The 15,947-nt window shown below is 37.6% G+C and overlaps 1 protein-coding gene across 3 annotated transcripts in view; it reads left to right on the forward strand.

Moving 5' to 3' along the window:
• Positions 1-15,947, forward strand: part of LOC149163950 (uncharacterized) — a 419,565-nt gene that overhangs the window by 237,064 nt on the left and 166,554 nt on the right. For 2 of the 3 annotated variants that reach the window (XM_089431916.1, XM_089431914.1), the window contains exons 6-7: positions 9,340-9,380; positions 9,837-9,973. The exons of the other annotated variant lie outside the window; for it this stretch is intronic. In XM_089431916.1, the coding sequence (XP_089288042.1) occupies positions 9,340-9,380; positions 9,837-9,973 (178 nt within the window). The remainder of the gene's footprint in view (positions 1-9,339; positions 9,381-9,836; positions 9,974-15,947) is intronic. 3 annotated transcript variants of the gene reach the window in all.

The following is a 15,947-nucleotide window of genomic DNA, read 5'->3' on the forward strand; positions in this document are numbered from 1 at the left end:
CTTGGAATCTTCTGGAAGAGGAAGCTTCAGGATTCTTTTTATTTTTTCCTAATTTCTAGAATCTGTGCACCCCCCAGCAAGGGAAAACTTGCTCTAATCAGAGCAAGTGCAGAATTGAGCACCTTGTTGCTGAACGTAGGTCCCTAAATGGCCAAGGTGCACTGGGGCTTAAAAGCACTATAATGAAGCAATCAATGTCATAAACTTAGGGATTTGAGAGAGTCATGCTTAGGGCTTTGCGTAGGGATGATGACAAGGTGTTCATTGATGTTGATTGATCCAATTTGTAGGCCTATTGAGCCGATATGACAAAATGGCCTATAACAGATTGCCCCCTAACACAAATGCAGAAATTGCAACTGATGATTGAAGTGCTTTGCCTTGTGACAAGTTCAGATCAAAATCAACTGGTCGGATTTGTTGAAAAGTGTAACTAGGTTCGGTCTTCATAATGACATGTAATTGTGATTTTATGTAAAGAGATGTAAAGAAGAAAAATAAAATTATTGTAATGCTTGCATCATGGGTTTCATGAGCAAGAGATTTTATTTTTTAGTCAAGGCTCCCATTGAGAGCCTTTAGGAATTTTGTCATCTAGTCATAAAAGAATAAAAGAGTCATTGTCATGTAATGAAGTCATGTTACACATTGTAAAGAGTCACACTTGTCTATGTAAAGTATTCCTCCAAGACCTTGTCACTATTCCTCTTCAAGTCGGCCTACAACGAATGGAGAAACCTAGAAGATCATGTCGATTGTTCCTCAAGTGATCATGTCGGCCTAAGGGACATGAGACAATGTGTATATATAGCCACACTTGGCTTCACTTGAAGGCAAACAATTCGGTGAAGAAGAGCCTACAAGCATAAGTGCGAAGAAAGGACTAGACAAGAGAAACGAAGAACAAAGGAAGGATAGCGAAGGAAGGGATTCTTCTGGGATTCTGATTTGGGCTTGTATACTCTCCCACGTGCGAAGGAAGCAAGTCCGAGGGCATAGAGAGAAGGTCGAAGAACTTGCTGCTGCATTGAGGTGACCTTGTTTGGGTATAGAATCTCACAAGAGGAAGCCGAGGAGAAGTGCTATAGGTCTCTCTCTCTTGAAGAGACTAATCAAGGAGCGAAGAGTGTTCTAGGGTTTCTAGAATAGGGTTAACCTAAGAGATCGAGATTCTCTAGGGAGGCCGAGAAGAGCAGTGTGAAGAGAAGGGACTGAGATTCTCTGGGGAAGCCGAGAAGAGCAGTTCGAGACTCTAGAAGGAAGCTAAGAAAGGGAAGAGGAAGAACATCTAGGAGGCTAGTGACTTGGTCTTGGGAGGACTCTAGTGTCAAGGGTCATTGTCATAGTCTTGGTATTCATCAATTGAAGATCTATAAGAAGAATTTCTGATTGGGTTTTCCTCTCAAAGAGTGAGAGGTTTTGGCCCTGGTTAACTAGCCTACATACTGTGTCTCTTGTCGTCTATTGTTTATTTGGTAATTGTCTTGATGAAAAGAACACAATAATAATATAACAAAGAGAAGATCTTAATCCAAGAAGTAAAAGTATATCTCAAGCAATTATCAAGAAGAGAAATCTCCCAACTACTGATGCCCTAGATTTCTCAACATGATCATCATCTGTTACAATACATTTACATCATGATATCTTTGCTGAGGGAGGGATACCCATGCTCAACACATAAGCTAACATTACATCTACAATGATCAAGAAGACATGCTCACTAATGAAAAAAGGTGGACCCATGATTGGATGACTATTTGTATGATCATAGGCATCATGCCTTGCAATCTCTTATTAAACCTGAAATCATAACCCAAATGGATGAAACTAGATCTGGGGTCTTCTATCTCATTCACTTGATTGTCCAATGTATGAGTCTTGCCATGCAAATAAAGGAGTTGGAGTCGAACATGGCAGACACCATCTAATTACCGACCAATGATGTAAGCTGTTAACAGACACGAGAGAAACCACCGATGGTGTTAATGGCTCTCAAGGTACGATAGTACCATCCGTATGGTGTGAATGAATGCGTTGAAGTCAAACACCACACAAAATCTGTCGGTCAAAGGCCAATGATGAAAACTTGTTGATGAGAGCGAGGAAAATTTCCATTGATGTAAACAAGCTCCAAGGTACTGAAAGAAGAGTTTCTAAGTCAACTTCCTAGATAATGAGCTGATGTCGACAAGAAGCGACTCGTCATAGGAGGGCCTTGATGGATCTCCCATCAACAACACGAAACGGGTATCATGATTTGAGATAGATTGACTTCAATGTGGAACTGGTTCAAGAACGACATACATGGAATGAAGGCTTAAGAGTATCGTAGCAGATATCAACTAAATGATTTCTCTTCAACACATCAGCGACACTGAACGAAGTTGGCAGATCATTGACCCAAAACCGAAAATGGAGGCTTTGAAATGGTATGATGAACCAAAAGACAAGTAGATTTCCCAACCCAATAGCCACGAAGATGAAGTGGAAGAATGTCGTGTTCGTGAGCGACTCACTACCATTATTGGTGGAGTATCCATTTTCCCAATTTCCCCAACCATTGTTGGTCAATACCTCTTTATTTTTTAACAAGCTTGAGGAGGATAACATATGCTTGATCTGTAAGTTCATCCTTCAAATGAATCCCTCCGAGTATGTTTAACGAACCTTGAGAAGGAGTGGTTCGGTCTTGTCATGTTTGATGAGTCCATCGTTGTTTGATGTTTTTATGAGTCTAACAGAGGTCTAACTCGGCTTCTTTTTTATGTTTAGAGAGTTTGAAAAATAGGCAAAAAGAAAACTACAAAGGTTCCTTTTTGTAAATAGTCTCTTGAGTCCGAAAAGGCAAAAAACAATACTCAGGAGAACCTCTTAGCCATGTTCGACTAAGGTTTTTCTTTTTCGTAAATAGTCTAGCTTAGTTCGAAAAAGGGCTAAACTTATACTGATGAGACATCTTTTCATTTACTTTAACGAGTTCGAAAAGACAAGTGCTTGACAATCTTTTCATGTTTTGGGAGTTTGAAAAGCGCTGAAAGAGGACTCCTCTTAGAGGAACGAGTGGTATAAAAGGTAGCAACTAGTTCCAGTCATGATGGAACTGCTCAAAACACGTAGAGGTTAAGAGGCTGGCTAATAAGACCACTCATCGCAATGGTTCTTTAGGAAAGGGTAAAACACACAAGTGAAAGCATATGATTAGCCAAGCAAATGGTGACGATGGAATGAGAAAACCAAGGCTCATATGGTAGAAATAGGTCGATGAAAATGGAAATCACAGGGTTTAAAATAAGAATGGTTTCATTTTTACACAAGCTTGAAACATGGGGAACTATGCTTGAAGTGGATTGGTTTCATTTTTACCTAAGCTTGAAACATGGGGAAACTATGCTTGAGAGTACTTGAAAGTAGTTTCATTTTTACACAAGCTTCAAACAAGGAAAAACTATGCTTGAGAGTAAGTATGCATGCCCCCAACATGATGACTTAATCTTAGGCACATGCCCCCCAAGCTTCATTTCATGCACCTAAGTAAACTACTAGTTACTAATAGGTGGATGGAATGAAGGTTCATTTATGAGATCAAGTGAAAGACTCCTCTGAGAATTTACGGGATCTAGTCAAAGACTCGAATTGAAGGGTATCTGTTTCATTTTTTAATGAGCTTGACACATCAAAAGAACTATGCTCATAGACCTTGTTTGATTTTTTAATGAGCTTGACACTAGAAAAGGAACTCTGCTCAAGGAACCTTGTTTCCTTTTTAAAGGAGCTTGACACAAGAAAAGGAACTCTGCTCTGGAAACCTTGTTTCATTTTGTTAAAATTGGCAACTAGGGCCAAACTCCATGTGGGTCATCTTATTAATGGAAGTTGATATTTTCTTGGATCCCTCTCATCGAGAGGTGTAGGATTGATCTAAAGATCATCCGATTCCGATAAGTATTCATGGAGATATGAATTTATTTGTGTTATGGGACAATTCGTCAAGGTTGGCCAACAACCAAATAAACCCCACTTGTGCTCAACGTTTTAGTATAAATAGAGGTGGCCTTCAAGTCATTTAACACTCATCTCTTGTGATCTCACTCTCCACTTGTTTGGGTTTTTGGTGGAAGGGGAGGTCTAGAGGAGATGCCTTCTACGCAGCCCTAAAGGAGAAGTCTTGGATGTGCCCTAGCCGCAGTCAAGAAGGGCAGTGAAGTGTAAGCCCTCAACGTAGCCAAGGAAAGGCTCTCTAGCCTAAGGGAGCTTCAACGCAAATCTAAGGAATCCTAGAGGGAGCCCTAGCCGCAGTAAAAGAGGCCTTCACACAGCTGAAGGTAAAGCCCTCATATGCTGTCCCAAATGCCCTAGCCACAGGTCATGAAGGGACCCTAATTTGCTGTCTCAAGAGACCCTCAAACGCAACAAGAAGAGAACCTTGATCCGGTGTTTATGGAGCTCCTAATCATCAATCCTTAAAGGTTCTAATACGCTGTCATAATGGAGACTCTAGGAGAAGAGTCCTATACACTGGAAGTGCAGTGAGGAGATCTGGCTGTAGGCAAAAGGGAGATGTATTATGCTGTCATAAGGAAGCCCTCAAACAGTTAGGAAGAAATCTAAACGTAGGGCTAAAGGGAGATGCCCTAACTGTTTTTTCAAAGCACAGTCATAAGCCCTAAACGCTGTCAAGAAGAGGTGACCTTTATACGCATTGAAGGGTGACCAAGAAGCCCTTATTCGCTGTAATAAGGTGTCTTAAATACGCTATCAGCAAAGGCCTCAATCCGCAATTGAGGATGACTGTTCTAGGAAGCCCTTACTTGCTGTTTCACAACTAGAGGATGATCCACAGCTTCAGGAGGATGGTCATAGGCAATACTAACAGTTGGTTGCTGTCCAAAAAGAAGCCTTACACAGTCACCTAGCTGCTGTTGTTGTAGGTGATAGCAGGGCCATGTTTGGGTATGATATGCTGGGCAAAAGTATCCAATGAGGAGGAACTATGGGGCTGTTGCTTGAAGGCTGATTGGATCATTATATGAAGGGACTAGGTTACAGTCAACTGTTGGGCTAGGCCGCAGGCCATAGCCAGCAGTTGGAGGCCTCCTTAAGTGCTGCGTTTAGACCCTATAAGGCAGGGTATCGTTGGAGCAAATGTGTGCAGGCAAGTTGCAGTCAATAGATGGACTGTGGGGTTGATTTAGAATGTTGTAGCTCACAGTGTTTGTGCTCTATTCAGTGTCCAGGTCTGCTATGAAATGCTTCAGTCCTTTCAGCTTACACAAGTTGCCAGATGGGCAGACTTGACATGATCAGTGAAGCAGCAAAGGAGGAAGAGCGTTATAAAAGGAAAGCTTCAGTATTCTGGGCAATTGGTTGAGCTGCTCTAGGCCTATCATCTGCTGCATTGTGTTATCTTCATGGTGAAGATCCCTGATGTCTGATCTCTCATTTTGGCAAGTCTTGTACTATCTCTCTCTGCTGAACTATTGAAGAACATATAAGAAGAATTGATCAAGGGTTCCCCACATTGGGGTTTGTCCCTGTCTAGTGCCACATCTTGTGTCCTCTTGTCTTGGCTTGTCTTCTACAATTTATGTTTATGTTCTATCTGTAGTTTAATTTAATGTTGATGTGATTGCTAATCTGGAAAAGATATTGAGCTAACTATGAAAATTGAAATAAATTGCTCTAAGCATAGAACATACCTAAACTTAACACATTTTTTAAGGATCTTGACACAAGAAAAAGAACTCTGCTACGGGAACCTTCTTTCATTTTTTAAGGAGCTTGACACAAGAAAATGAACCATGCTTTGGGAACTTTGTTTCATTTTTTAAGGAGCTTTACACAAGTCAAGGAACTCTGCTCTGGGTACCTTGTTTCATTTTTTAAGGAGCTTGACACAAGAAAATGAACTTTGCTTTGGGAACCTTGTTTCATTTTTTAAGGAGCTTGACACACGACAAGGAACTCTGCTCCGGGAACGTTGTTTCATTTTTTAAAGAGCTTGCCACAAGAAAAGGAACTCTGCTTTGGGAACCTGGTTTCATTTTTTAAGGAGCTTGACACGAGACAAGGAACTCTGCTCTAGGTACCTTGTTTCATTTTTTAAGGAGCTTGACACAAGAAATGGAACTCTGGTCCGACTACTTGATCATGACCTGCAGAAGGCCATGGCTTCCAAGAGGTTCTCATCAGATGGGAGAACGATACTCTAGAAGGGATACATATCAAGTAATCTAATGGAAAGATCAGGCTCCAATGTCCCCAGTACATTATGCACTACATCACCTACTAGATGATCATTAGACATAGGCATAGAATAGGTTGCCACATAATTAATCTGTGGCGGGGGAGATACCACTTACATATAAGGACCATTTAGGGAATCTAGTTGATTAGGAGTCAAATTAGGACTAATGAATGAAAGTTGGTCAATGGTCACGATTTTTCCTTCATGTGGGAAACACATCACATGAAAGAGTGAAGAGACAAGAGCTCCCATGTCATAAACATAGTCACGCTCCAGGGGTAAATTAAGATCCAAAGGGCCTTGGATGCCCATCACATCTTTAAAGACAGTGTTTCCTCCCAAAGTAATAGGCAACTTAGGAAGGATCCCTAATGGTTGACTGGTTCCTCTATTAAAAGGCAACAAATTCTGGGTAATGGGCACAAGCTGTGGAGAGCCGAAAGCTTGCCAAGTAGTGGAGGAGAGAATACCGACGAATGTGCCTTCGTCTATGACTGTGCTAGGTACAAGCATATTATAAGCATGTACTATGATTTGGAAGGGCACGTAAGGAGGAAGATGATATCCTACCAGTCGACTCCAATCAAAGGAAGTGACCATACTACTTGGAGGGGATGTCATGGGAACGGGAGAACTGCCCCTTGTGCAATGGAAGTGAGAGGATTGCTCCCCTATGCTATAGGAACGAGAGGATTTCCTCCTTGTGCCATGGGAATGGGAGGATTGTCCCCCTGTGTTGTTGGAATGTGAGGATTGCCCCCCAGGTCATTGGAATATGAAGAAACGAAAAGAACATGAGCGGTATGAAGTTCACTCTCTACGGGAAAGGTACGATCAACTGAAGGTGGAGTCAAGTTAACTATTTTCTCAACCAATGGTTGGTTGGAAATGAACTCATGCGATTCACATTAATTGTGCAAATGGTTCCTTTTCCCCTTTACTTTTTCCCTTTTGTTCTCTCATTAAGAAGAGAGACCTAGCCTTAAGATCTAATGGATGAGATTAGATCTTAGCCAATTAGATTAAGGGTGGAGATCTAATCTCTCATTGACCCATGAGACACTTTTTCCCCTTTTTCCCTAGTCCCCTTTTCATTAATTACTCAAAAGCTACTTTATGACTTTATTTTTCTTAAAGTCACTTTATGACTTTATAAACTCACTTTAACCTTATTTCCCATAAAGTCAAGTAAAGGGGGTCACATTAGGTACACTCTTTCCTAGGCTAGACACCGACTTTTACTTTAAGAATTTAACATTATCATTAATTACATAGCATTAATATAGCCCTAAGATTGAACATTAGGCTTCCCCACTCATAAATTATCATTTTTAGGCAAAATTCAGGGGGCATGCCCAGACGTTCCCCTTTAGAGGGGGGATGCCCAAAAGCCTCCCATTTTGAAGGGGGCACCCCTTTTTGGGAATTGCATCCCCATAGTGGGGAAACTTTCCCCCTAGTTTTTCCCTTTGTTTCCCCAAAAGAGGGCATTGGGAAATGTTTCCCCATGCATCGCCCCATCTCAGTAGTGTGGGAAATGTCGGGAGCCAGCCCCACACATTTGGGGACGTGACATGTGGACCACTTGTTAAAATTTGAAAAGCCAAATGATTAAATTGTTTATTGGCATCTGTAATGTCCACATTTTTGTTTCCTCTATAGTACAACCAGGATGGATTTCTAGGGTACGTGATGGCCAAGTCACATGGGCAGGATTATATCATCAGAGGTCCCAAAGGGGTTTTGAGGAGTTTTATGGGGTCCGCTGACATTTGCTTGGCGTATTTGATGATCCATCACCAGGGTTAGTTCCGCACAATTTGCTTTTGGATCTATTGCATTTCGATAATTCTTGTAAAATGGGGTTATTATTGAGCCTAACATTAATTAGTTATGTTTAAGGTGGCGTTTTGGGAAAAATATTTGATGGAACACCTTAATTTAATAGCTCGTTGGAAGCAGAACGAGAAGATCTACAAGATGGGATGTTGAGAAGTGGCTTCCATTGTTCAGAGAAAGTAAGGTGGGCGATTTACCTTTTTTCCCAGATTAAAAGTGACTTTAATTAGTCACTTAATTAAATAAAAGAAGGGGAAAATGATTAATTGAAGGAAAAAGGCCAAAAGTGACTTGAGTGAAATAAAATAAAATTAAAAGTCACTTAGATGAAGTCAAGGGGAGCTTTTAGAATAATAATAAAATATTAAAATAAAATACTTCTAGAAGATTGGAGATCTATCTATCGAGCCTTTTAAAAGGAGGAGGAGAAGATCATTTGGGGCATCTAGGATTTGTGCATTGTCTTTGTGAGAACTTGGTTCTTCTGATTTAGGTAGCCCTAGGATGGAAACACTTGGATGATTCGGTGAGATTGGATGAAAACCCATCTCATCCCTTGTTGTATTTGTTCACAATTCATAGATTGTACTTGCCCGTTCAGTTTATTTTGGAGGCCCGATGCAGCATTGTTATAGATTTCTTTGAGATCATCACCTCAGCCATTTATAGTTTCATGAATTTGCATATTTTATTTCAGTAAAATAAAGCTGAGAATCTTTGCATGTATATATTTTCAAATTTTAGTTGCATTTTATATTCCCTTGTTTTCCATTAATTTTATGGTTCAATTTGTGAAAATTGTTTATCAAATTGACGGCATAAATTTCTGAAGCAAAATCCTGAGAAAATCATTAAATTTATAAACAGGATATTACAGCATCTACATGCTCTGAGTGAGCTTTCCACAATCATAGAAAAGTTCTGACTATTTGCCATGCATTAATCTCTACTTTATCTTCTCTTAGTATCTGACAGTGACAAGTCCAGTACCTAGCTTGTGGTCAGCCAATGTCTTGTTCCTAGTGTGAGCTTTATTACTAGCTGGTGGTCACATAGTATGATTAAGCTAGACTTCAGAGGGAATAATTGTAAAATTTCTGCAATATTCTGCATTCCTTCTAGAAAGTGGATAATAGACATGGAAGATTGAGGATATGGAAAGTGTTGGTGTTGATGAATAACTAAGGTAGTGTGATTGTCTTCTGGTTTGATTGTACTAATACAACTTCACATTTTTGAATTTCTTGTTTCAGGAACTGCGAATAAATCAGCGTTTCGGAGGTGTTGTTCTGAGGTTGTTTTCGTAAAGATAAATCATGGTCTTCGGTTTCCAGAATATTATTTAGATAGTTACTTGAGCTTATGAGTCTGCATTTAAAAGATTAGGGTATGAACATGTCAAGGAAAATTGAGCATTAATGATCAACTTAAAGTTATTTTGTACATAATATGATAACATTTTCATCACTTAAGTTCAGTTGGTCAACTTACATGCAAAATATAGTGTTAGCAGTTTTCCTTACAGGCTTCCAAGATGAGGTTTTAGGACAGTTTTGTTTATAGAATTTAGAGTTAGTGTATTTGAGCCACTGAATCTTTTTGTTTTTCTTTGGTTATTTCCTAATGAAAGGGACTAATTTGCAGTCTATCAAGTTTGTCATGGTCTATATTTAGTAATGGGACTCCTACATTTCCATTCCTAAGTTTGTTTTTAAAAATTTATGACATTTTAATCTATTTATTTCTGCAGTCCGATGGGAAATAGGTGTATTTCAAAGCAGGATCAAGAGTTACTGCATAAAAGGGGTCTGGCTGTAGTAGATTGCTCATGGGCGCGCCTAACTGACGTTCCCTTTGTAACTCTACGTTGTGCAGCTCCTCGCCTTTGTAAGTACCTTGCTGTATCTATTTTGTTGCTTTACATTTTTATGGAATTATTATTATTGGACAAGTTTCTCCCAAGCTTTCAGCATATGTGAACGCTTTGTATCTCATTGCCATATGTTGATTTTCAGCTGTGGGTACAATCTACTCATTTCAATTCTTTAAATTCTTAAGTATTATCTATCTTGTGTATTGATTACAGGGAGCTGTCAGTGGACGTGCATTGCACATATAGCTTGATTGAGATTTTAGCATATTGCTATTCTTCTTTTCATACCTCAAAATTTTCTTATGTCTTACATTTAAGTAGCATTACTTCCTCTAAATGGAGAGATCAACTGGCAGTTAGAGATGGCATTTACCTTTTCTGTGCTTAATATTTCTGGGCTTAAGATGGATCTATGCTAATAGTAGAACATCTGCATCATGCAGTTTGGAAAATAGTATTTAATGAAAAATGAAATAAATGCTCAAGCAACTCGATGGCCAAACTCCTTTCACTCTTTCAGATGGATGGAAAAGGCAGCGTTGATCCAGCTGATTTGTACAGCATTGATAAGCTGTGATAGAGGCCAGAAAATGTTTCTCGATGAGACCATATAAGTTTATAACCCGTAATAGACTGAAGCATTAAAGCATATTAAGGAATTGTTGATACCATTATGCAAAATGAGTCTAGGGCCTGTTTTACATTCGTTTTGTTCTCTCATAAAATATTTTAATCTCTGTAGCCTAACCTGTAATTTTTCTTCAGTTCCAATACATATACCTCTGATACCATGAATAATGTGTTCCCACCAAGGCATGCATAACAGCGAGTAGGTAGATGGCCTAATGTTATCTTCACTGAATGCATGAGTGAAAGAAAGAAAACATGGATGAGACAAAACCACACATGGATGTAAAAATGGAATACCTACCTCAATGTTTGTCCCACAAATAGCAAGGAGCTAAAGAATTTTGTTATGGAGAAGTTTTGTAAACGGTTATGGGGAAAAGAGTTGGGTAGAAAGAAGAAGTGCTGCATTGAGGAATTCAACCCTACGTGTGATCTACAACAAAAAGAGTTCATTGGAGCTAGCATTCCGTGGCAAAGATTTTTATTGCTCAATTAAGAACCAACTCGCATCAACTTCGGTGTGAAACAAGATGTTGGAAAAAGCCTAAAGCAGCTTGGGAAGAACGAGTGTACATTTTGCACTTCTGGGGTAGTGGAATTGGTAAAACATTTCATTTTGGAATGTGATGCGTTCAAAGACATCAGAGAAAGTTATAGGAATATGTTAGCATCGGTTTCTTGGCATTGTTTTTCTAGCGAGGGGATTGTTGGAAGGTTGGGTCAGCTCATCATCAATTTGAATAAGAAAATGATTGAATTGCAAAAAGCGAAAAGCAGGGAACTGATGGTCCCATAGACTATTTTTAGTCTCGTGGATGTTAAAATATCATTTCATATTTCATTTCATTTCTATTTGCTTTGTTACCATCTTTCTATTCTGCCTTACATGCTTAATGCACATGATCATGCAATGCATCCGATACTTAACCATTGCAGCATAATTAACCTTGTAGAAACACATAATTAGACAACATGTAATATACAAACACATGCTTAATGCACATGATCATGCAATGCATCCTATACTTAACCATTGCAGCATAATTAACCTTGTAGAAACACATAATTAGACAACATGTAATATACAAACTATCACAGCAGAGAACAAACACTGACCGCAGATCAACTGACCAACAACCACTTATTTTTGAGAAATGAAAGCGACTGCAAACCTTAGACATTCCACCTAGCCAGAGATTGCACTACTCATAATCTCTCAGCAGTGAGTCACCTCAAGCTAGGGCTATGACTCCAATGTGGAAAATGGCTACCTAAAGCTAGCTATGGTCCATAATTGCATTAAAAAGGTAACATGCCAAGTTATGTTATGAATGTAATTCATATAAAAATAATAAATATAAATATAAATATAAATATAAATAATTAACTAATGGTTAGTTAGTTAGTAATGAAGAGGCATGTCTTAGAGACATGACCATTCATGAAAGGGCACCTGCCTAGGGTATATAAGCAGGCCCTCATTCACATTTGTAATACCTCATATCAATCTTTTTATATAATATTCAGTATACAGTTACATGTCTTACAATGAACATTTATGTCTTTGAAGTATTTTAAAGATTTTGTTGCGTATACGACTTTTGTTTGTTACATTGGTATCAGAGCTGTTCGATCCTCTGTATGCTCAACCACTGAAGAGAACCAGTTTGATCCAGCCTTTGGCCATTAATCCTTCGTCAACCTTGTTTTGTCACAATTGAAGTGTTTCGCTACACAAAGTTGGAGTTTCTCTGTTTCACCAATTTCGTCATTCAGGGCTTTGGCCATTAAAAAAAAAGAAGGAAAAAAAAGATAGTCACAAAAGAAACAGAGAAAAAAAAAAGAATACATATAAAGATTAAAAAAAAAGATTTAAAGAAAAAAAATCATATAAAAAATATACTATTAAAAAAAATTAGTCTGATGTAAATTTTAAAGGAGAACATTCATATATATAAAAATGTTCTACATTATTGATAAAAAGTGCATGATAAAGTTAAAAGAGAATATTTCCAAATATCTTTAAAACTATATGTAAGAGAAGGAAGAGTAGATAATATTATCTTGATTCTTCATTAAGTGGTTTACAAGCTTGTGGTTTTAGCAACCCATGGTAATTGCTCATGGTATTTTCAAGGTAAAAGAAAAACAAAAGGAATACAAAATCTCTTTATGTGAATGGTAAGTTTTACTTTTTACATGGAGAAAATTAACTGAGTCAATGGCACATGGTAGACATATATTTTATATTATACTTCAAAGAGGCGAATAGCCACATTTCACTACGGTTGTAACTTTTCAAAAGAAAAAAGTTTATAAATATATATATAGAAAAAAAAGCTTTATAAAAAAAAAGGTTTAAAAAAATTATAAAAAAAGGAAGAAGAGAGTTTAAGAAAAAAAATATTATAATTATATTTTTGAAAAAATATTATTATAGAAGTTAAAAGACAAGTTAATGTACACAGTGCAAGGGATTATATTAAAAATTGTGGCTACATAAAAGATTACAAGGATACACTGGTGGAGTCAATCATTGAAGAGAAAAGAATGAAATCTAATTTGAAAACGATGGAAGGAAGATTCCGTTGTAAATGTGGCATGATCCCATGTTATGGATTATGTACATAAAAAGGGAATATCCAAGGAAAATATATTAATATCATTATCAACGAGAATCGTTAGGAAAATTACATTAATGTTAATTTAACAAATCAATTATTAATTTCAGGATCAGATATGATCGAGAATAAAGAAGCCTCTTATTTTGATGCTGAATAGAAAATTAAAAACTTGCAAATAATAGTTGATGAATATGAGTATGTATCTCAATTTGCTTAGAGAAGAGATTGACATAATTTTCGGATTACCTTGGTTTAAAGCATTGTGTACATTTTTTTTTTCTCAATGAATATTTTTGTTTTTTGTTTTCTAATGTTCCCTTATAAGAAGAAGATGATCACATTTCAAGACATGGCCATAAAATTAGAATCAACAACACACTCATCACAAAACCTTAAGGAGATTTCGAAATTGGTGTTCCAAGAGATCCAATAAAAAAAAAACAAAAGGAGCTTGAAGAAGTCATATCTAGTGAAGACAGAAATTTCGCGCCTCAGAGAGCACAATGAAAAACTACTTGAACATGTCAAGAAAGCTAAAGCCACAAAGAAGGAACTCAAGAAGTGCTTATCAAAACAAGAAGAGGAAAATTCACGTTTAAAGAACCTTAATCAAACATTATTAAAACAAATCGAAAGTTTACAAGATGAGGAGAATACTAAACATAAATCCAACAATCCAGAAAGTGAAGAGCTTTTACGTCGAAGGAATCATAACCAAACCCTATTTACGCAAATAACGAAGCTTATAAGTGATAAGAAATCAGTAAATGACAAGTTAGAACGACTTACACAAGAAGAAGTATCAAAGCCTTTAGTGCACGTCGAAGATAAAGGAAGAAATACCGATCTGGTCAATACCATAACCCAAAAAGATAAGAAACCAATAGAAGTTAAAGGTTATGCAGTTGTTGCAGTTCAAACAATGGAAATTCCAAGTGATGATTCAGTAGCCAACTCAACAACAACAATGCTTGAAGGAAATCAGGAAACAACCACTAACATGATAAGGGAAAGTCCACCAGAAGAACTATTTATCGACATCCAAATCACAAGAGCATACTTTCCAATCAATCTATGTACCAGTATCACTCAGAACATAAACGGAAAATTTATGTTCCCAAGAATATTGAAGTTTGTAGAATCCAGTCCTACGATAACTATTCATCACAAATTTCCAGAGATCAGAAGATTCCATAAAAGATTAATCTAGGATGGTCCGATCCGTTCAAAGTACGACAATTTTGTCCTTCACTCAGAGCATCATATCATCTTGTATCAACGAAGATGAAAGTTCAAAGATAAGAAGATATTCTCAGTAAGCTTTGAGGACAAAGCTTCTTGAAGAGAGAGGCAATGTTATGAATATAATTCATATAAAAATAATAAATATAAATATAAATATAATAATAATAAATAATAATTAATTAACTAATGGTTAGTTAGTTAGTAATGAAGAGGCATGTCTTAGAGACATGACCATTCATGAAAGGGCACCTACCTAGGGTATATAAGTAGGCCCTCATTCTCATTTGTAATACTTCATATCAATTCTTTCTATATAATATTCTATATACAGTTACATGTCTTACAATGGACATTTACGTCTTTGAAGTATTTTAAAGATTTCCACTGTGTATACGACTTTTGTTTGTTACAAGGTACTTGACTACAATATCCTCCAACCAACAGTTTCTCATCCCCCATCCACCTACACAATCCAAGGTAGTGCACCCACTTCTTTGCACCCCCAATCCATTGGGCCGTTCCACTGCCCTTTCAAGGTTCCCAATTCAGGGTAGCCAAGTATGTCTCAAAGCTCTACGGCTTCTAGGAGTTCTAATTGCCGTTAAAATTCTCTAAGTACTTTATGGCCTTACATTGGGGAAACTTATCCCCATAGCCAAATCCAGTGGGGATTAACATAGTAACGAAATCACAGGGTCACACCCCCTTTATATAGTAGGAAGTTCGGTAACCAACCAAATTCTGAATGGTGGAATGGAATGATGAAAATGAATGGAACAACACTAAAATCTCTCTTTTTATGTGCATGTGCCCTTTTAACAAATGGCACATGATGGATTCGCTTTATGGACTTAGGATAAAAAAACATATCACTTTTGACTCTAGGCATATTTCAAATAATGGCTTAGCACTCTAGGCTTAAGCCCCTCATCACCTATTGCATAGCCTTTTTCCCACTCATGAGTTAGCCCCCCATGTTAGTTTTTCCTACAAATATAACGCCTGACACTTAATTCCTAGCAAATTATTAAGCTACTGATTAATTGCATAGCTAGGTTCATTAACACAATAAATTTAGCAAAAGCAAAATATACCAATTTCAAGTCACAATGACATAGTAGATTTTACCCAATCAAATTAGTTCATCATTGAATTTAGTTTAGAACCTACTTGGGCTCTCGTGCTGGGATGATGGCCCAACTAAGGAAATACATGTACAACATTGGATCTATTCCAGCTAATCAAGCACTTCTTGGCTGATCTGGACCTCCTTGTTGCATCCTTCCTCAGAACCAACACACTTAGACTATCATACTCCTCATTGAGATGCCTCTCTCAATCTTGTGTTGTTGTATGGTGTGCCTTCTCTTTCTCCTTAGCCTCATTTTTATAACTTTTTGTTTGTTGTTAAATCCCTAATCATAATCTCGAAGTGATTGACGGCTGAGATTCGATTTCGCCTCACTTGAGATAAAGGGTTGAGATTAAA

This window comes from Pinus tabuliformis, chromosome 5_1 (genome assembly GCF_031772625.1).
Source record: "Pinus tabuliformis cultivar Carrire ecotype Pingquan chromosome 5_1, CPIR1, whole genome shotgun sequence".
Taxonomy (NCBI): Eukaryota; Viridiplantae; Streptophyta; class Pinopsida; order Pinales; family Pinaceae; genus Pinus; species Pinus tabuliformis.